Source organism: Carex rostrata, chromosome 2 (genome assembly GCF_964058835.1).
Source record: "Carex rostrata chromosome 2, lpCarRost1.2, whole genome shotgun sequence".
Classification (NCBI taxonomy): Eukaryota; Viridiplantae; Streptophyta; class Magnoliopsida; order Poales; family Cyperaceae; genus Carex; species Carex rostrata.
Genome location: NC_135919.1, coordinates 11,468,370 through 11,491,009, shown reverse-complemented (window position 1 = coordinate 11,491,009; position 22,640 = coordinate 11,468,370). Strand labels below are relative to the sequence as shown.

Genomic DNA, 22,640 nt, shown 5'->3' with positions numbered 1-22,640 from the left:
GCATTAGTTAATTGATGGTCACTAAGCAGATCCGTGTGGACTTAGCTCTGAATATTATTTTTCTAAAAAATAGGGTTCTAAAATAGTGTTGCTAAACTGTTTTTGGACCATAAAAGCTATAGCGTTATTGCCAATTAAAATAGTGTTACTATAGCATTTTTGGACCATAAAAGTTATGGCGTTATTGGCACGCTATAGCAGTGGTATATAAGCATAGCGTCATTTTTTAAATTGTTCCGCTATGACACAATAAACGCTAACCTTTGATAAAAAAATGCCTTAATATTTTTTTTTTAGTTTATTTTGTTTAGTATTAATATGTACTGTCTCCTTGATTAAAATTTCTAAATCTCTATTCACCATAGACTATAACATCAATGGTAAAAAATATTACCGTACTGTGCTGTTTTTTATGTTTTATATATTATTGTGTGACCTTTGATGTTAAACATTTATAAATATAAAGAGTTCTCAATATTATCATGATAATAATTAGTTGGTGCAGGTTTCATCTCATATATATCTACCACCAAATTATGTATAACAAAAAACCGGATGAGGAGCATTCAAATATCTTCATTTCTTGTATCTCCATCGATCACTGTCTCCACTTTTAAATTTTTCAGTAATAAAATTTCAATTTTTTATGAGCAAATAAATTATTAGATGTGATCTATATTATTTGTTCTACACGCACATAAAAAGACCACATTTTGATTTTGGTTTTATATGAAATAATAAATTCAAAAATTAACACCCACATTTTATCCACATCGATCAGTGCATTTTTACAAGCTCTTGATATTAATAAAAATAAAATTGAAATATCGTAATCTCATACATATACATAGAAAAAATGATACGGTCATATCTAATGATTTTACTTCGAGATTTAAGCTTAAATTTTAAATTATCATAGTTTTAAAAATAAAAGAATAATGGAGGCACAAAGATAGAAGGCCTTTGAACCCTGGCCTCCTCAAACCGGATATATAATATTAATTAATAATCCTTACGCTAAATTTACTCTATCGGCAAATGTGATTAACGCACATGCCAGTGCTTGAGAAATATTAGTCAAAGAAATAGGATATATACTGAACCACTCAGTTATACGCATCACTATGATAATTGATACTTATATATTAAAGGTGCAGAGCTAGGGGTACACATGGTATGCCTAATCTCTTGTACTGCCGGAAAGAGGAGCAAATAAAAATTTAATATACTGAAATAATGAACGACCTTCGCAAAAAATAAGGACAGTAAGGAAAAATGGTGTCAAAAATCGGAAGGGGCAATATATTTGGAAAAATAGTGAGCTTGGTTTCCCTTTATAACCAGTCTCCAGTCCCTGACATCTATAAAATATTATTGGACAATTCTCTTTCCATTTTTCCCGTTGAATAATCTTTGAAAGATTTTTAATAACAATGATTTTTCATTGTCATGCTTGCACATATATGACGTATAAAGCTGGATCTAAGATCTACAACAACAAAGCTGTATTAATTTGTATATCTCCATAAAATACAATACTTGTCATGCATGGTCAAGCAATCCAATTTAAATGTTGAATATAATTTTAACTTGTTTCAAATCTGTAATCCTCACATGCCACTAAATAAAAGAATAATTATTTCAGTACCCGTGCTACAGTATCCGTACTGTACGTCTGAGTTGTAATTAAAATAAATTGATCATACCTTTCATACTGTGTATTTCTTGTAGATAACATCTGGTTATAAATGAATATTTTTCATTTAAATAATACTTCGTAACTGTTACACGAACGAGTCGTAATAATTAACAACAAGACTATATATACCACTATTGTGATGGTAATTATAAAAAATGACGATTGTCGAAGATACACCGACATAAATTACTATTTTCGAGTGTATCAGTATTACCGATAAGAGTATCCACGAAGATATCATCGATAAAAAAAAATACTTTTACTCTCACAAATAGTGACAGATTTTTGTAGTGCCTAATTATCAATAAATACATTCCAACACAACTAATTATCTCCTACCAAGTATAGAATATATTTTCAAAATAGCTATTCTATTTTAAATGTAAAAACTTCATCAATATGGTCTTCTATTGACCTTTGGGTAACCAACAGTCTTAGGACATTTTTTATACCCCAATCGTACTCCAATATTTTTATCTTCGATTTCAAATTTCAAACAAACGATTCAAACAACTCAACATGATATCCACGTTAAAATATGATATCCACGTTCAAATTTCTAGAAACTTTTTACTATTTTTTAAGATAAATACAAAATCATTGTTTTTAGATGGTCTACAATTTCCTGAAAAAAACAGTAATTTTAAACCTATTTTAAAAAATATTAAAAAGTACAAAAAATACAAAATTTGGTTTCTAATCATATTTTAATGTGGATATTATATTGAGCGGTTCGGCTCATATGTTTAACTTTGAAATTAAACATAAAAATATGGAGTACGATTGAGACATGAAGCAATGAGACATTTGAGCCCTTCTCATATATATGTATACACACACAAACATTGTAAATAAGCAAATATATTTGCCAAATCAACAACTTTTGGTGACTTGAAGGATCACAGACTCTCTTAATAAATGTAAATTTCCACTCCATGCACATTGCTATTTACAGAATTCAGTCTAAAAAATGTTACGTGTTTAAAATATATATCAGAGCTCAAAATGTTGGAAGAAAATCAGGGACTTGTTCTGCAACTCTCCCAATGAATTCTCCAAAAGCAATAAATTAAGGGAGAGGATCACACATTATCTTTTGCTGTTCATGATCTTTGAAATTTTTTAAGTTTTGGGTTTTGATGCCTTAACTTTGGATTTAGAAGTACCAAAAAAAAACTTGAAAAGAAAGCTACAAGGATGCTTATTGATTTTCATGTTCAAGCTACCTATTAAAAATAATGAAGAAGTCGAAGATTGATCTTAGTCGTTCATCATCGATCAAGCAATCTAGGATCAATCAAGAATAAAATATATGTTCTGTTGTTATTCTTAGAACTTAGAAATAAGTATAAAGCAGATGAATAGTATGTACCATAAATAGGAATAGTAACGTTGGTACAGCAACTGGTACATAGTAAGAGATTTCAATACAATAAACATAAATACAATAAAAAAGATACTTCCTCAAAAATGCCTTTTCTCCTCAGATCATCATAAATTTCAACACTACCTAACAAGCTCTTTCATTATCAATGATATTAATAGAAAATAATTAAAAGGAAATAAAAAATAATGCTTTGCCCAATCCTGATTTACAAATTACGATTCATATCTCCTAATCTAACAGAAGCAACCTGGAGGAAACTTCAAAGAGGAGCATTGAGCATCCGACGCCTCAAATAAGCTCTCAAAAATCTCCGAATCTTCTAATCCAGAAAACAAGGTGTCAAATTCATACATATCAATCCATTGATCAGCGCTTGTGCTAAATTCTTTATCTGATTTTTTTAATTTTCAATTGGTCAGGCATAGCAGACCCGTCTGATAAGCAACTAGTTGAATCCGTTGATCGATGTGCGTCCTCTGTACAGTTCGAACTTTCTGTTTCCGTGCTTATATACGCGACCGCAGATTTCTCTTTCTTTCTTTTCTTGATACCATGTGCTTGAACAGTATTGTGTAACACAACAGGTGAAGGTTTTGCAGAGAAGTCTATTATGTGTTGAGAATTGATTGATTGGGAGTTGGAGAAGGAGATATTATTGGAATTTGATTTGCACCCATGATCATAGAAGTAGGTTACATTGTACATGGGTGGATCTGAGTAATCCTGCTGCTGCACTTGTTTTGTTGCCTTGCAATTGTATTCCTGGTTGTATGTGCATCTGTAGTAACACCTGCAAATGATGTTATCTAATAAAAATTAGGTTCGGATATTCTACAAATCAAATGTTTATGTCTTTTTTGCAAGCAAAGGAAAAAATCTTGGAAAATAATTTTCTGTAAATTATCAGTAGAACGTGACATTGGCTTTTCCAAAAAGAGTAGTATTAAGGAAAGGACGATCTATGGGAAAAACAAATTCAGCAATTGGGCAACTTGATAATTTTTTAAAGTAAACCAATGTGTATGGTAGCAGCTACCTTCCCAGTAGGTAATAAATTCTGTTTCTTTGGAAACAAAAAATTATATCTCGCTAGGGGGCATCCCTTATTAATCATTTCCTTATTCATTAGATGACAAAAGACTAGTCCACTGTCTCTATAATTAATTAATTAATTAATCTGTACTGCAGTGCACAACTAGATTGGTCATGTACTAGATAGAACTAGGGGAGGTTGATACCTTATATTGGGGAAATGAACTATATAATAACCCAAGTGTCATGGAGGTAACTTATTATAATAGTATACTGTAGTGCACTTAAGTCCAACAATTTTGTTTTATTATATTTTTTTACATAATATCAGTATCGTCCTACTGTATTTCATAAATTAAATAATTGGATAATGGATTCACAATGAAAAATGCTATATTATCGCAATCAAATAACAGTACAGACTGATGGAGTTCCTAGCTAGGTATCTTGCAAAAATATCTTTTTCATCATCCATTATTAATCATAACCTTCTCAATTTCAAATGTGGTTTCAAAGATAATTCATTAATTAACAATTATAGAACAAACTGTTTAAACAATGTCGTACAAATAAAAAGAAAATATAAGTAATTACCTTGTAAACTGGTTGTTATTTATCTTTTTCTCGCCATATTTCCTCCATTGATAGCCGTCATGGTCGTGATGAGATGTGATAATTCCCCATGAAGTGCATCCTTTCCTATTTTAAAAATTAAAGAATAACTAATAAATAAACTGACATATAAGTTATCTTATTTATAGAGGTAACTAATTAATTCAGCATTCGTATCCTTTTATTTTTTTCTCTCTTTTGTTTTCATTTTTTTTATTTCATAATTATATCATGATATTTAGGAACTTAAGGGCATGTTGTCATTTTACTTTCTAAAGAAATAACCTTTAGGTATCGATCAACTCCATTGAAGAAATCTTAGTTTCATTTTATCTTACTTGGACAAAGAAAGCATACATGTTTACTAATTTCTTTTTACTTTCTTAATTAATTTATTTCCCTAAAGGGATCTCAAAGTGGTTGATCTAATTTAAAAGTGGCTTCATTCAAAAATCAAATCTTAATTTCAACTTTTGTTCTTTTGTCCATATGATTTCCAATTTTTGTGCAACATTTTAAAAATTAATTAATACCTTCTTTGGTGCTGGCTGTGGCTGTGAGATGGATGATCATCAACCCTATCTCTCTTCTTTCTACCTCCAATTCCGACAACGCGTTGTTCTATCTCCGCCTCAGATTTGACTAAGATCTCACTGGACTTGCCAAGAATGGAGAGAGAAGAGTTTAAGGCCAAGATGTCTTCTTCAAATAGTAAGCCCCCGGTGAAATGATGGATATGCATCGGTGTCGCATGTTGCCTTAGCAAAGCCATGAACAACCTTTTTGAAGCTCTTTCAAGCAATCTAGTTTTCTCTTATAGAATTTGAATCACTTTGGAATGCCAAATTTTTAGATAAGAATATTGGATAAGTTGTTGTATATAGTTAAGATATATGACCTGATGCTTTTAAAAGATGATATATATGTAATTTAGAGGAAGATGTCTCCTTGTGTTTTTATAGTTGAGATGTTTTAGATAACGTGCAAATCCAATGGACTCGGCACAAGATCGATCTGTTGGATTTAATCCAACGTTGAGCATATATGTGATATAATTATGAATTGTTTACTGTCATATATGATTGTTACAATTAAAGTGATATAATATGAAATTAAGATATTAGACAATCAATGTATTCAATAGGATGTGGTTCATAAGTGTGTAGAACAATTTGAGCAAAGATCAAATCATTGATGGACTGATTCTGAACTTTGCAATTGAGAAAACTGCATTTTGGGAGCCCAGTGCGGGTGGCTCACCCGCACTGGATCTGAGTGCAGACGCACTCAGGAGTTAGCCAATTTTTGGGAGCCCAGTGCGGGTGGATCACCCGCACTGGATCTGAGTGCGGACGCACTCAGGAGTTAGCCAATTTTTGGGAGCCCAGTGCGGGTGGATCACCCGCACTGGATCTGAGTGCGGACGCACTCAGGAGTTAGCCAATTTTTGGGAGCCCAGTGCGGGTGGCTCACCCGCACTGGATCTGAGTGCGGACACACTCAGTACTTAGCCAATTTTTGGGAACTTCAGAACAACGCAGGAAAAAGTCCGAGCGCAGTGCGGACGCACTGAGGACTTAGTCAATTTTCTGGAAGTTCAATGCAGGAAAAAAGTCCGAGCGCAGTGCAGATGCACTGAGCTCCAGTGCGGGTGAACCACCCGCACTCAGGACTTGGAAAAAATTCGGGGCTGAAGTTCAAGGCGGTTACTTAGGCACATTCTGACCCAGTGCGGACGCACTGAATCCAGTGCAAGTGAACCACCCGCACTCGTGTCGTCAGAAGTGTATAACTATATATAGATGGGTCCCCAAGGCACAAGATAACCAACTCAACTCAGAATTCTTAAAAGAGGTTATTATTAGATAGAATTCTGAGAGCATTCTCCTTTCTTCCACCATCAAAGAATTGAGAGGAGAAATCCATTATAAATTTGGAAATGATTTCTCAAGGGCGATCTTGTTGCTTTGGAAGACCTAATATAAGATTCAACCAAAAGGGCGTGAAAGGAAAAGCTTGCAAGAGTCTTGTCTCGCGCTCACAGAGACGGTTGCTTCTCCAACCTAGGGTTTGATATTCCATGGCAAACGACATGGAATCAGGTATTGTATTTCGCACTAAAGATTATGTTTTTGGGTCTCTTTGGCATAGGACGGTCTTAGGTTAAGGTGAGTATTGTTTCTTCTTCCCCGGGGTGTAAGTGTTTAACCCCTAAATGAGATGTAATTGTTTGATCTCTAGATAAGGCATAATTGTTTGGCCTTTATGATTCCCAACACGATCGACTTACATATTTCTTATTATTTAAGTTTGGTGATATTATTGTAGTATAATTTATATATTGTATATTTTTCTAAGTGTCAAGTTGAGATTATAAAATGGTCAAGTGGCGCAATATATGGCGTAGTGCTGATAAAATAGATGTGAATCCTCTGATCAAGCGTTTACCTATATAATTAATTGGAAACAAAATAGCTGACATGTAAGTACCAATCAATCATACTTGCTTGTAAATAAAAAAAAAATACACGTTAAAAATGGTTCGTACTGTATTCCAAATTATTTTCAAATATGGATTGGTATCAGTTCCAATACATTTCAAACCCTATATATTACTAATTTAATATAGATAATTTCTCTACTTTATGAATTTGAAACTCATAATTAACTTCTCACATAGAAGTCATGTGTCTTTACCACTAAACCAAAAAACAAGTTCTTCGTATTCCAAATTTTAAATAGTTTATAGGATTCAACTTTCAAAACCCAGTTCAAATTACCATTGTTAAATAAGGTCCGAACTCCACAGCTAATCTGAGGGAAAATCTACTATTATTTACATCCACGATGAGAATTAAGTCATCATTCACTTTCAATTTGGATCATCTGATATGTACAACAAAACAACAAATATATAATAAGTATTTTTATTGTCACGGACTAGGGTGTTCCTAAGTTCATCAAGCTTCTTTGTGAACTAAACTCTAAAACCTATCGAATTGACTTCAAACGATAAATACAAACCGTTGAAATCCTTCGATCTTACAAGTGATGCGTCTACATGTGAAAATTTTAAAATTTCAAATTAATTTTGTATAGAGTCAAGTGGTCAAAATTAGAAAATTTATAAATTAATTTTAATGCATTCATTTTTTGAATGACTTTTGACCACTTGACTCTATACAAAATTAATTTGAAATTTTAAAATTATTGCATGTAAACGTATCACTCGTAAGATAGAAAAAATTTAGGGCATGTTCGGACGAATCACTGTTCACGTGGGAAAAAAAAATTCATTTGAACTGAATTTTTTTTTTCCCCACGGAAACAGTGTTTTTCAGTTCAATTTTCGTGCCCAAGCCCATTCCCATTTGTCGGCCGAACAGGCCCTTAACGATTTGAATTCGTTATTTGAAATCAATCTGATATATTTTAAAGTTGAGTTCACAAACGAAATCTTGTGAACTTAGGAACTCCCTAGTTGTACTCGGTTAATTATATAATATATAATAAGTATTTTTATTGTCACGGGCTCGGATAAGGCACTAATACGTACAACAAAACAACAAATATATATTACTTTCTTGATCTTTTGTGACGCTACTAACACTACTGGATGTCTTGACCTGATTTAACGGAGGACACGTGGGGATAAAAAAAAAAAAAAAGGGCTCGGAGCTTGTCCAAATGGCTTTGGACTGGATCTTGTCCGGAGCTTTTCTAGAGGGGAATTTGACAAACTAACCTACCTTTGAAAAAGTTCAAATAAAATACCTCCCCTACAAATTTTTTGACAAAATAACCTTGTGAGTCCCATGTTTTCCTTCCCTCTCCCTTCCCTCTACTTCTCTCTCATTTACTCTAGTTTTTATTTAACTCCTAATCATATTTATTACTATCTCTATAATGTATTCCATATCATAAACCTCATTTCCGAATATATGGTTTTGAGAAATAAAATATTCCTTACCCATATAGTTTAATATTACCATATATAATTTTCATTTAAAGAAAGAACAAATAAATTCATATGCGTTTATTTAACTAATTTGTGAGAGTAATATTTATTACAAAATATTTGGCATATTATTTTTGGACTGTGACGTGAGAGGAGGCCTAAAGTAATTAAAAGCATAAAAAAATGCATGTATAGTGCTGTAAATTCATTAGTGCGGTGTAAATGCGTGTTTCTTATTGCTAAAAAATTAATGTAATCATTTTGAATTAAATAGAATAAACTAATCTTCATGTATTATTAGATAATATTTGAAAAATAATTATGAGACTTTATGACTTTGAAATGAGGTTAAAATTAATAAAACAAAAATTACTACATATTTGAATTTTATTATTCTGAGAAATTCATAATTCTAATATTAATATATCGTCAGTAATTATTAACAAAGAATTCTCTCTGAATCAATTTTTTGTACAACCCTTCAAAACATGCACATTTAGTTAGATAATCCATAATAGAACAAAAGATGTACTCAACCCTTCAAAACATGAAAAAATCACAAACAATATATATAATCCTTATCAGTGATAAATAACCTATGAAATAACATCTAATTGATTGCAGTTAATATATAGTCTCTTTACTGAATATTTCTCAAGTATTTAATTAATATAATGGTAACACAACATCAAAAGACTAACACAACATAAAAAAGCTAACAAAATGTGCTTAACTTTATAGCTCATTCAACTCTATCTTTCACATATAAAATATCGCTAAAAAATGTAAATCATAAATTTAAACTACTTTTGTAACCCTTCTATGCTCGCATCAAGCTTTCAAAATCCTGTAATAAAAAGGCATATAAAAAGTAATAAATAAAGTGAACTTCATATTAGAAAAAAATCAAGTGGTAATTAGTAAACTTTAAATTATCAAGGAATCTCACATTAGAATGAAGATAATGTTAAAAATATTTTAATTTTCAACCATAAACGACATCTCAAGTTGTGCCACCTGCATATTATATACATTTGTTAGAAAAAAAAAATAATATTTGAAACAAATATAATGGAAAATATGTACATTACCAATAGTTTTACAAAGTTGCGGACATTTTTTTTTATAATGGCCAAGCTCACTGCAATGCGAGCATTTACGCTTTGTTGTACCAGTTGTTTCTCTCACATCCATTGAATTACGTATGCGAGTTGACTTCCAACGACCCTTTTTATTCCTAAGTGCAGTAGGGAGCACAGTTGGTCCTTCAATACTTGGCCAAAATCTCTTGTCTGGTACAGGATGAAACCGGATCGAGTATGCATTTCGATACTTCTCAGTGAAATAAAAATCATGACAAAGTGTATGAAAGTCTGTTCTATGCCATTGTTCATCACAACAAGCCAACATATGACTACAAGGAAGACCGGTAAGTCGAAATGCTTGACATACACAATTTGATGACATCCCGTTTATTGTCACCGGGTACTTTGAGTTTCCAGTATTAACCTCAAATGCACATGGACCAAACCGACATACCTGATACCCACGAGCTGCCAATTGTCGAGGGCGTATTTTGTCAACAACTTTGGGGCACAACTGGGTTGTCATTTTAATTCCTTTTTCGTTGCGCTCGACAAAAGCTTGGTTTACTCTATAAAAGGTAGCAACAACAAATGCAGTGACAGGTAGTGATCGAGTACCTTTGAGTACCGAGTTAAGGCTCTCGGACCAATTGGTGGTCATAACACCATACCTTCTTCCACCATCAAATGCTAATGCCCAATATTCACGATCGTCAATTATTTTCTCCTCTATCCATTTCCAAGCATGCTCACACTCAGTTTTCAATTGCTCTTTCAGTCTATTAAATTCTACAACCTCATTTGCACAACCAATTCTATAAAACTTATCCAATACTACTTTATCTGTAACACCTGCCTTCTTAAGGTTGGCCTTTATGTGGCGTAAACACCAACGATGAGCATGACCATCATTAGGAGAAAACACTTTACGTACCACCTCTTTATTACCAGAAAAACGATCAGATATGATGCAAACTTTCCTTTCGCGTGTAACAAATTCTCTCAAGGAGTAAAGAAATCATTCCCAATTATCTCCATTTTCTTTATCACAAATTGCAAAAGCTATCGGATAAAGCCCCCCATTAGCACCAATACTTGTAGCAATTAATGCACATCCTTCGTATTTGCCATACAAATGAGTACCATCAACACTTACCACCGGTTGGTAATTTTTCCAACCCTCTATCGAAGGGGCAAAGGCCCAAAAGACTCGCCTAAATTGTTGTCTGCCTGTTCCTGTCCAATGAGGGTTCATGGTCCAAACAGTACCTGGATTTGAATCTTGCATCATTAATAAGTACCTTGGTAGATCAGAAAAAGACCTTTCCCAACTACCATATATAATTTTCAACGCTCTGCTGCGTGCCTTCCATGCTAAATCATAACTGATATCTGTTTTAAAATCATCCTTGATCTTGAGTCGAATTTCTTTTACACTCATTGACAACGATGCTCTCATTGATGGAAGAATCTTCTCACAAATTAAAGCAGAGGTGCAATTTCGGTGCATGTTGTTACCAATTGGAATAACACAATTATGAGACCCATTGTATTGACTAACCAAAACATATGTAACTCCTTTCGGTCTATGTGCGTGCAACCTCCAACGACAGTCACTTTCAACACAAACACAAGTATAGCGGCAAGCCTCAGATTTCTTCACTTTCATTTGAACAAAGTGGGTGATGTGCCATTCTTCAAGTGCCCTCGATAAAGCTTTTTTGTCAGAAAATATTAGTCCCTTCCAGTCTCCGTTCGCATTTGCAGGGCCTTGAGTGGCAAATTGATTCTTATTAGCCAATTCTACTACCTCGTATGTTGTCAACCAAGATTTGTCAGTGTTGAAAGACATCGGGTTGTTGACAAAATCACCGTCCACCTCTAGACCACCATCATTTTCAACTTCTACCTCCTCATCAACATTATCATTTTCTTCCTCTCGACCACCATCAGTTTCAGCTTCTATCTCCTTATCAACAGGATCATCAGAATCAGAGCACTCTTTCTCTTCAGAATATTCGGTTGAATCACTAGACCATCCTAATACTGCATCATCCAACGAAATGTTATTCTGTAGTAAATTTTTGTATTGGTCAAGCGAATCATCCATGGTTCTATATGCAAACAAAAAAAAATCAATTAGAAATACTTCATATGAATTACGTAAGTAATTAAAAAAAAAACAAATAGATGTATTTTTTTGTATTTATTAATTTTTGGTGGTGGAAAATAAAAGCTTTGATTAAAAGCCGAATAAATTATTAAAATAAGTTAGTCAATCATGATAACAAATCTCCAACCATTCTTAATAAAAACAAACTCAAAATATTAATCTCAGACTAGACCAAAAAAATATTTATAAATATTTCATCATTCACTGGACCATTTGAACACCTTTATCTCCCTTTCGTTTCGCTGGGTGAAACTTGCCTTCTTTTTTTTCTTTTGGGGGCAGGGGTTAGGTAATTTTACCATGAGGAGTCCATCCTTTAGAAAAAATTTGTAGTTAAAGAAATTTCTAGCAAATTAAGTACGAGAACTAAATAGAATTGGACTTGAACACCTATTTAATCATCTAACAATGAAAAAATATTGAACCAAAGAGGGGAAACGGAGTACCTCTGTTGAGGGCGGAGTTGAACCAGAGAAGCGAACTTGATGAGGCGGAGAGAGATGTTCGGAGAAGAGACAGTGGGGCGGAGTCGAGCCAGGGGACAGAGAATGGAGGAAAGCCAAGAGACGGTTAGAGAGATAAAAAATTTCTAGGGAGATCAAGAGACAAGGAAAGGTTAAAAAAAAGGGAAGTAAATTGAGGGAAGGATAAAATTTTACATGTGTAGATCCCACAGGGTTATTTTGACAAAAAATTTAGACAGAGGGTGTTTTGTCCGATTTTTTATGAGGGTAGGTCATTTTGTCAATTCTCCCTTTTCTAGATCCTATGGTTATGGAATTCGTATCCAGGAAACGGGTTGGATATTATCCGATCGTATCCGACTCCGTATCCGAAAATTTAATACGGATATCTGATATCCGAATATCCATGCGAATAAGGATACAGATATGGTTTTGAATTTTAATTATCCGTATCCGATTAGTAGATATATATTATATAATTTAATATGAATTATGAAAAAAATTATGTTATTCACTATTATAAAAAGCGGATATCCGTATCCGTATCCGGTTAATATCCGATTCGTATCTGTATCCGTCTAATATCCGATCCGTATCCGTATACGAAAATAAAAACGGATACAAATATGGTTTTACCACTTTGATCCGTATCCGATCCGTTTGCACCCCTACTCTGAGATATCTCAAATTTTGCGTGACCTTATGGAAAATCCCAACCATTTAAATATGTTCTGCACGAATCTCAAAGCATACATAATACTGACCCCCTACATCACCTCCGAAATCGGACACGTCAGTCAAGCAAAAGTTGAGATATCTCAGAGGATACACACTCATAGTTATGAGGGTCCGGATCCCCTAAAGTAACTCAATTTTTGGGTTTTGGATTGAGACCGTCCAATTTGAATCCATCGTTCAAGATTACATCGGAATTCAGATTCATTGCTCGGAATATGTGCGCTCCACTTCGGATGAATTTTCATGAATTCAAATTGGACGGTCCAAATTTAAAACCCAACTTTTGAGTTACTTCACTGGATCCGAACTCTGATTGAAATCTTATCAAGATTGAACTAACTATTTGTGATATCGGTTAACCCATCTCCGTGAGACAAGAAAGGAAATAATATTTCTATGTTTCAGTTTGTGTTTCTGTTTTAAATTGAAGTTACATTTAGAAAGAGGAAGTGAGAGCTAGTACAGTTAGCTAGAAAAAACAAATTTAATTGTTACTTATTCAAAAGTCGAGAATTTAATTTGTCATCACAACTTTGTAGCTTTCTACGAGGGTTTTCAAAAAATTGAAGTTACATCGTTGAATGATTAACACAGCACCAAAAAGTGCTTTTAAAAAGAAAACTTATCAAATTGTTGATCAAAATATGATTGAAAATTATGTAAAATCAAGAGAAAAAAATCCATTAGGAGAGAGAGCATAGAAGGAGAAGGGCCTACACAATTAGTTAGTTGGTGAACCCAATTTGCTTCCTCAAAAGATTGAAAGAGACGCTTGGAGACAAGGTATCTAGGAGACTAGTAATTAAGGCTGTTGGTGGTATTCAAGAGAGAGAAACTTAATCAAAGGAACTGAAAAAATAGTCCTCTGTTTACACAGTTTTCAGGATGGAGAAGGGAAAAAAAAAAAATCTCTTCTTTCATTCACACTTTCTGGGTAAGGGTTTAACGTTTATCTTTGAAGCAATTTAATGGGTTCATTATTTTCACATGTTATTTTTATTCTTATATACCACTTGAAATGCAAAGTATACCAATTTGTATGTGATTTAATTTGGTTGATAAAGAAGAGGAATTTTCGGATATTGTCTTTAAAAATAGCAAAATTACAAAACTGCTGAAATATATCATTGTATTTTTAAAACACATGATAAAACATAAATAGTCTAAACTAGTTAAGAAAGCATATGGGAAAAATAAATAAAGGTAAATGTTATAGCCTCCCGAACCACCATATCCGAGCGTATCCTCCAACTAGTTTAACTGAAAAAACCTTCCAATTTTGCCTAAATTTCATTTATAGCGCTTATATACAAACTTTTAAAGTTATGTTTATAACATTTTACAATGCAACTCACAAACATTTAAATCTCTATCTGCAAGCATTTAAATCATAAATTTGAGTAGTTTTAATTTATAACGACTTGTCTTCAAGTCAAAAAAAGAAAAGATTTTTTTCACCCATTATTTTTTTAATTTTTTCTCTTATCATTCTTATTCATTTTTTCGACAATCCGTGATGAATTTCACAAATATAAAAATACGAACATTTTCTACTCGATTTTCTCTTTCAAATGATATCCATGAGACAATATTTTGAGTTATATTCAAGTAGTTTATTTTTCGTTATCTTTTTAAAAGTAAAGTCCATGAGCGCTTTAAATTTTCAAGCTTTTAAACCTCAATCTACAACTATTTAAACCTCTGATGTCTACCATTTAAACTACTATGTTCAAGCGTTTAAATCTCTGATGTCAATCATATAGTATTACGTGTTTAAACCTTTTTCTACACTTGTTTATAGTAGTTGTGTCAAACATTTAAAGTAGTTATGTCAAATATTAAATATTTTTCATGTTATATTTAAAAGGTTGTAAACTGGGGTTTAAAAACTTGAGAATTTAAAGTGCTTATGAGATTTACTTTAAAGTAAAATGAAACCAACGACTTAAATAATCAAAAGTATTTCTTCATCGATCTCATTTGAAAGAAAAAATCGAGTAAAAAACATTCGTATTTTTAAATTCGCAAAATTAATCACAGATCGTCGAAAAAATAGACAAGAATGATCAGACGAAAAAAATGGTGAAAAAAATATATCATTTTTTGGCTTGAAGACAAAAGTAGTTATGAGTTAAAACTATTCAGATTTATAATTTAAATGATTGTAGATAGATGTTTAAAAGCTTACAAGCAACAGTGTAAAAAATTATAAACTAAAATTTAAAAGCTTGAATATAAATACTGAAAATAAAAGTTGGACATTAAATAATCAAGAACGCGTTCGAAAATTTATTTGAGATGCAATTATCAAGCTCCATAAATAAAAACTACCAAGATATATACAAGTAGTAATTAAAAATGGGGCGGGGCCAGAATCCCCATATGAATAAGACAATTTTTTTTTCCATTTTAGAACTTCAAAATTTCGCAAATATAAATAGTTAGTGGCCCCTCATTAACTTAAAATATGTATTACTGATTTTCTTGCTTTGCTCTCGAGCAACAAATTACACAAATATATTATTTATATTTTCTAGTTTTCTGTTAATGGCTGTTAAAATTTATGATATTATTTTATTAACGATAAATATCAATAAAAGACAGGAGTGTATTTAATTTCATAAAACATAAAAAAAATGATATGAAATAATAGGGATGTTAGAATTTTCCTAGGGAAAAATAGTGTTGGATCAGAAGAACTTTATGTGGATAATTTATAGAGAATAAATTTGAGATGAATTTGGGCCGTTTGTTTTCACAGATCCATAGCCACCTGATGTAAAATCATACAACTGGCTTATGGCGATAGACAAAGCCAGTGATGTTTACATTTTACTTTCTGAAGCTATGGATAGATCCGATATTTTTATTTTTATCTCAAAAATAAATTATTTTATTATAAATAACTACGTTTTGAACAAAATTTTATTTTTACCCAAACTATACAGATTATTTACGGCCCCAATTAAAAATTAAAACCGTAAATATTCCTTACGGTCCGATTTTTTAATCAGAACCGTACAGAATATTTACGGTTCAATTTTTTTTTAAAACCGTTTTTTGGCTTATAAATACGGGATCTGAGGAAGAAGAGAAAGAGAGAGAATACCGTTTTTTTTTTTGTAAAACCGTTTTTAAAACTTGTCGTATTGTTGTTCTTTATTTGTTATTTTTAAAACTTATCGTATTTTTGTTCTTAATTTTATTGTGTTCTTTATTTGTTATTTTTAAAGCTTGTTGTATTATTGTTTTTGATTTTATTGTGTTCTTTATAACATAGCTCAACCCAAAGCATAATAAAACATAACAAAACGCAACTACACTAAAACAAAAACTATAAAACTAAACACAAAGCATAATAAAACATAAGGAAACCAAACTCAAACAAAAAACAAAGTCAATAAAACAAAACTCAAACATAATAAAATATAATGAAACTAAACTACACTAAAACAAGAACTATAAAACAATAACTATTAATAAACTCTATCTCAAATGTACTCCGAATTGAAGGCTATATTTGTGAGGTGCTCAACTCCTATTTTTCCTACTGAAATTCCTTTCACACCAGTCATTTCACTGTAGTTCGCCATCTTGCGCTCTGAGAGCTGGTGTAACCTCCTCCTCAGACTCGGCCCGTGCGCTCATGGTGAGTGCTATACTCCATGGATCTGTGGACTCGGCCGCGTAGGTAGCCGGAAAAATAAATTATTTATGGTTTGGGCATTTTTAAAAATGTTTCTAAAACCTTGTTATTTTTAATAAATTATTTATTAAAATGGGTAAAAATAAAAATCACGGGGATAGATTCGCTAAATATTTCTCTGTCATTGTCTTATGGTGATAGATAAGACCATATTGGGCAAAGCTCTCGAGCTTTGCCGACTTGAGAATATTAAAAACGCATCCAACCAACCACGTGGAAATCTTACATATTAATTTCGTATATGACACGTCTGAATCCTGATTCATGGCATAGGCTCACATGATGTCGATCGATCTTTTTTTTTCATTATTTTAATGTTTAAATCTACTTTTGTATATTGTAGTATTGCCTTATTATTAAGATAATGTCTTATAATATTGAGTATCATTTTTACCGATTTTTTTATTTGTATCATAAAACAAAAATTAAACTTATACCACTCTTTTTTTGGAAATCTTTAATTATATCAGGAACGCTAACTTTGTCAACATAGATTGTCTCAATATTATTAATTATCTTGCAATTAAGTTCATGGTTTCTCTTTCTCTGAAAATAGTTTAAGTCGAACTAGGTTTTTATGGAGAAAAAAAATCCCAATACTATCATCTTGTCAAATTAAGTACATCTCAGAAATGAGCATCCTTCGCTTAATTAGAATAGTTATCTACATTTTTTTAAATATTTTTTTAGAATTAATTCTTGAAAATTAAGCCACCCAACATCGTTAATATCACAAAAGATTTATTAATAAAATTTCAAATCTGCAATCAACACAAAAAACATTGTTTAACCAAACAAAACAAAAGACAACCTTAGAAAAAAAAAGGGTTGTTTCTCTTTTTTTCCGTACTTATTTCTCTTTATATTTTAATTATAGTCTATTAAGCAACACACACATACTTTTTTCTGCTTTTAACAGAGTTTGAACACACGTTCCACGTTCTCAAGTTCTCTCTATTGCAACAATAGTAAAATAAACAAAATATTGAGAAAATTAAAACACTCTCACTAATTAATTAGAGACTAGATCTCTATCAACAAGTCAGTCAACTACATATTATCCACAGGAGATTTAATCAGTGCACTAAATCATAGCAATTAAGCTCCCAAATTAGGTGATGACTTTTATTTGCCATCATGTTCACATGTGGGCCCAGAAAAGCCTAATTAGCTGACATTTACATGTGACATAATTGGATGCACGTCAGCTTATACCTGAGAGACATTTCCAGGTGATATCTCATGTGCGTACAAGGCCAACTGGTGGAGGCATCTTTTTCTCTTACAAGAAACAAAGCTAAAAAAGCAGATTCAAAGTTCAGTATCTTAGACTGAACATTTAGGGTCTGTTCAGGCGAATTACTCTCCACGGGATAGTGTTTTTCAATTCAATTTTCGTATTTATGTCTATTTTCATTTGTCGACTGAACAGGTCCTTAGATTGAAAGTCAAATAGAATACTGATATCATTATAAAATAGAATTATTTTTAAAATAAAAATATATCTGTGCCAAGACCCTGCTAATTTGTTTAATTATGCAGTTATTTTCTATTTAAAAACAAATTTCTTAATGAATCGATGTCGATGGTCCAACTCACTCCAGTCTCCAACCACACATTAAATTAAGTAGGGCATATCTAAAGGTGACCATTTATTTTTATTTTTTTTTTTTTTTGAAAAATTGGTAGTGGCTACCAATATTAAAATTAATTAGATGCAATTACAACAACATATTCCTACACTATTACACTATTCATACTCCTCTTTCTTACTGTGTCCGAACTCCCCTAAACAAAAATCTATTTTTTCCACAAATCTATCCCCACAGTGAGGCATCTTCCATACCACGATTTGCCACAATCCAAGTTGGTAGTTTTCTCCTCCAGAAAATAACCTCGTTTCTTTGCCTCCATATAGACCATTTATTTATTTTTGATAAATCTCAAGGTGCCTCGGTGGCCATTTATTTAGTTTTGATAAATATTAATTAATTTGTTAAAAATAGAATTGGTGTAAACATGCATAAGACTCGCGAGTATCGATGAGGCATCTGGCACGTTTCTTCTGACTAGATCTGATTAAGTTATAATCTAATTAATTGGTTAAGTAATATGATACCTTTAAAATTAATTAATTAATTAGCTGTAACGAGATAAGAGAAGCACTAATTAATTGGTGGCCACTACGTAGAGGTGCGGATCTAAGCATGATTAGGACCCATTGATTTTTTATTATTTTCCACGCACTCTATTCATATGCATCTTTAAACTAAAATATTAACTCAGTTTGTCCTGAAATTAAATTTCTAAATCTATACTATAAGATATTATGTCACTATGATAAGGCTATATTATCAATTATAAATTAAATATTATCGTAGTTTGTGTTTTATAAATGTTTTATATGAAATTATGAGTGAGGCTATAGTACTTTGCAATATACAGATCGTTTCTTGCATTGGATTCATATCTCCGTCTTTAAAGTCCAAATAATCGATCCAAACCGCTCAACAAATATACTTGGAGACTAAATTTTATATTTTTTGAAATTTGTTTACTATTTTTTTTTTTGTAGGTAGAAAATCACTACTTTCGGATGGTCCAGAATTTTTAGATCAAGTGATTTTCTAATTGTCTCAAAAAATAATAAAAAAATTCTAAAAAATATAAAATTTAGTCTCCAAGTATATTTTCATATAATAATAATATTGAACGGTTTGAATCAACTAATTGAACTTTGAAAATAAAATAAATATGAATCCAATATATGAAACTATCTGCGCATTGCAAAGTACCATAGCTTTTATCCTAAATATTTATATGAATCCAATATATGAAATTATTGTATGAATTATTTTTTATCCTAAATATTTATATAGTTCTCATTACTGACCTACCCGAAATTTTTAATTATGTTTTAATCGGTTTTGTAAAATCTAGAATAACATACGGAACTTTTTGCTTATGAAGGCAACTTTTTCTTCATAAGAATGCTGGGTCTCATCACATTTAATGGTGGGGACATGCTGACTATAATGGGTGGATAAAAACGTTTAGAGTTTGTACCCCAATTATAACTTATCACATGTGCTGCATGCAGAGAAAGACTTGAGAACACTCAACGTGAGCTAGGGGTGCAAACGGATCGGATACGGATCGGATAGTGGTAAAACTTTATTTGTATCCGTTTTTATTTTCCGGATGCGAATACGGATCGGATATTAGACGGATACGGATATGAATACAGATCAGATATTAGACGGATACGGATATGGATCGGATATTAACCGGATATGGATACGGATATCCGCTTTTTATAATAGTGAATAACATTTTTTTTTCATAATTCGTATTAAATTATATAATATATATCTACTATTCGGATACGGATAATTAAAATTCAAAACCATATCCATATCCTTATCCGCACGGATATTCGGATATCAGATATCCGTATTAAATTTTCGGATACGGTCGGATAATATCCAACCCGTTTGCACCCCTAACGTGAGCTGCGGGACTCTGAACCTTGTGGAAAGAGCATAATAGACGAACATTCTCGTTGTACTGTAGAGTTCAAAGAAAATATTTATTTTTCAACATCTTACTTTTGTTGAACAAATTAATTTAAATTCTGACTTAAATTATTAAACAAGATGTTAAATATAAGAAATAAAATGAACAAGCAATTTAATTCTCACTAATTTTACTCCGCAACCAAACATAACCCAAAAATTAGACATAACATATATAGCTACTCCTAGCACTGCTCCTTCATATATTAAAAAAAAAAAAAAAATACTGCTTCATATGTAAAAAAAAAGTATCAGCTATTCTAGTAACCTGTATCACCGAGTAGTTTAATGACAAGGAAAGTACATGTGAGGTAAGTTAATCAGTCTGTAAAAATAGAATAAGTTATTTTAGATTAATTTGCTTCTTAGTCTATCTTACATTTTTTTAATTTACTTATCATTTTACATCTTAAATTCAAAGTAAGAAATTTATTCCACCTCTTACCTCACAGTCAATCGTGATCTTGATGTGCGGAGAAAGGGGACCAAACCAATTAATTTTTATGTTGACATCTATCACCTTGAAACAGGACTTCTTTTGTCAGGTAGTAAAATTTTGATAAATTCATGCGAGTAGGATTATTGTGAAAACGACATACATAGAAATCTTTAAGGGCGTTAAAATAAATTGAATTTTTTTTTTTTTAATGGCGCAAGATGGATAATTGACTAATTGAGTACTGACGTCCCTTGTTCCTTGTTAATGAAAACGATTGAGAATAATGAAGGCATTATACATGACTCATCAAAGTTCTGAAAAATGAAGCTGATGGAAGCAGGTAATAGTTCTCCAACTCTAGTCCCCTAAAAATCTCCTAATATTTTCAACTAATTCTGTAAACATCAATACTAAATCATGTAAACTAATTCAACAAATCCTGTAAACATAAAAATGCGTGAAAGCTGTTAAAAACGCGTGACAGCTGTTGAAAACGCGTGACATCTGTTGGGGACCACCTTCTGTGAACATACACATAATATCATGTAAACATACACATATTATCCTGTAAACATACACATATTATCCTATAAACAAACACATATAATTATGTAAACATACATATTGTACTTGAAATTATAGCAGTTGTGGCAGTTAAAAACGCGTCAGAACTAAGCTAAAAAGGAAAGGCTTTTATACACGGAGATTTTTGAGGGACTGTAGCCCGGAGGACATTACCTTTTCTCTTAAATCTAAGATGGTGAACGTTTCAAGTTTACCCTTTCCAGGCTACATATTAAGCCTTTTTCATTAACTGCCTGATTAATCACATATGGTATATTGTACTGATAGTATATTTTGGTAGTATTATGCTACGGCATAAACGAGGGACTGAAATATTGGTCTCAGAAAATCATCATAAACCGTTTAAGGAAATCAGTTAGCATCAGATAATAGCAGTTATAGCTTATTTTAGTACCTGACATAATCCTTGTAATTTAGACAAATCGAACATTATTTAAGAATTTAGGAAATAACCCAATGGCTATAATAGAATTAGGTTATAAATATTCATGTTCAACATATGTATAGTTCAGAACAATTTCTAATATAACCATTCTTCATTTCTATAACTCATTAGTGTTAGAATTGTTCTATAGGTCAAAATTACGTGGGCCGAAATTGATCATTTCTTAAATTAAGTACGGGTAAATCTAATTGAACTGCATGAATAAATGGATCTGAAATTTCTGCTCTCTGAATAAAATCACATATGGATAAGTAAATCTTATTTTGATCATATGAAGTTATAAATCAAAATATTAATATCTTATTTTGCAAATATTTATACATATGCACTGAAGTATTTATATCTATGAGGTCAACTATTTTTGTTATTGGTCATACGAGATTTCTACTACTTTATTAGATGAAGGTTGACACGGAGACTATAAGTATTTATACCTACGAAGGTTGAGGAGGGGACAAGTGCAGAAACTGAAAAAAGGGACCATATAATTAGTGGGGATCGACAAGTACAACCTTCCTCTACTGTAACCACAGAGACAGTGGAGAAGCTGGAGTGCGGAGATGAATATAATTATTCAAAATTTATTTCAACTCTTACCTCACAATCAAACGTGACCTTGATGTGCCGGGAAAAAGAGGACCAAACCCATTTATTTATATATATGTTGACATCTATCACCTTGAAACAGGAATTATTTTGTCAGGTAGTAAAATTTTGAGAAATTCATGCGAGTAGGATTATT

The 22,640-nt window shown here is 32.0% G+C and overlaps 2 protein-coding genes across 2 annotated transcripts in view; one reads left to right on the top strand and one right to left on the bottom strand.

The window, feature by feature from the left end:
* The window catches only part of LOC144574849 (Nucleic acid-binding, OB-fold-like protein), a 100,400-nt gene that overhangs the window by 73,114 nt on the left and 4,646 nt on the right, over positions 1-22,640 (top strand). The gene's annotated exons all lie outside the window — the stretch shown is intronic.
* Positions 3,244-5,638, bottom strand: LOC144574839 (WRKY DNA-binding transcription factor 70-like). The gene is made up of 3 exons (XM_078324922.1): positions 5,264-5,638; positions 4,713-4,817; positions 3,244-3,876 (listed from the first exon to the last, which is right to left on the bottom strand). The coding sequence occupies exons 1-3, from the start codon at positions 5,500-5,502 to the stop codon at positions 3,474-3,476; spliced, it is 747 nt and encodes a 248-aa protein (XP_078181048.1). The 5' UTR covers positions 5,503-5,638; the 3' UTR covers positions 3,244-3,473.

What these genes read in the sequence shown, in the direction of transcription:
- LOC144574839 (XM_078324922.1), bottom strand. Translation starts at nt 5,502, where the DNA reads ATGGCTTTGCTAAGGCAACATGCGACACCGATGCATATCCATCATTTC. An exon ending in CACAGCCAGCACCAAAGAAG is followed by an intron (nt 4,818 to 5,263) that starts GTATTAATTAAT and finishes TTTTTAAAATAG; the next exon opens with GAAAGGATGCACTTCATGGG. An exon ending in AATAACAACCAGTTTACAAG is followed by an intron (nt 3,877 to 4,712) that starts GTAATTACTTAT and finishes CATCATTTGCAG; the next exon opens with GTGTTACTACAGATGCACAT.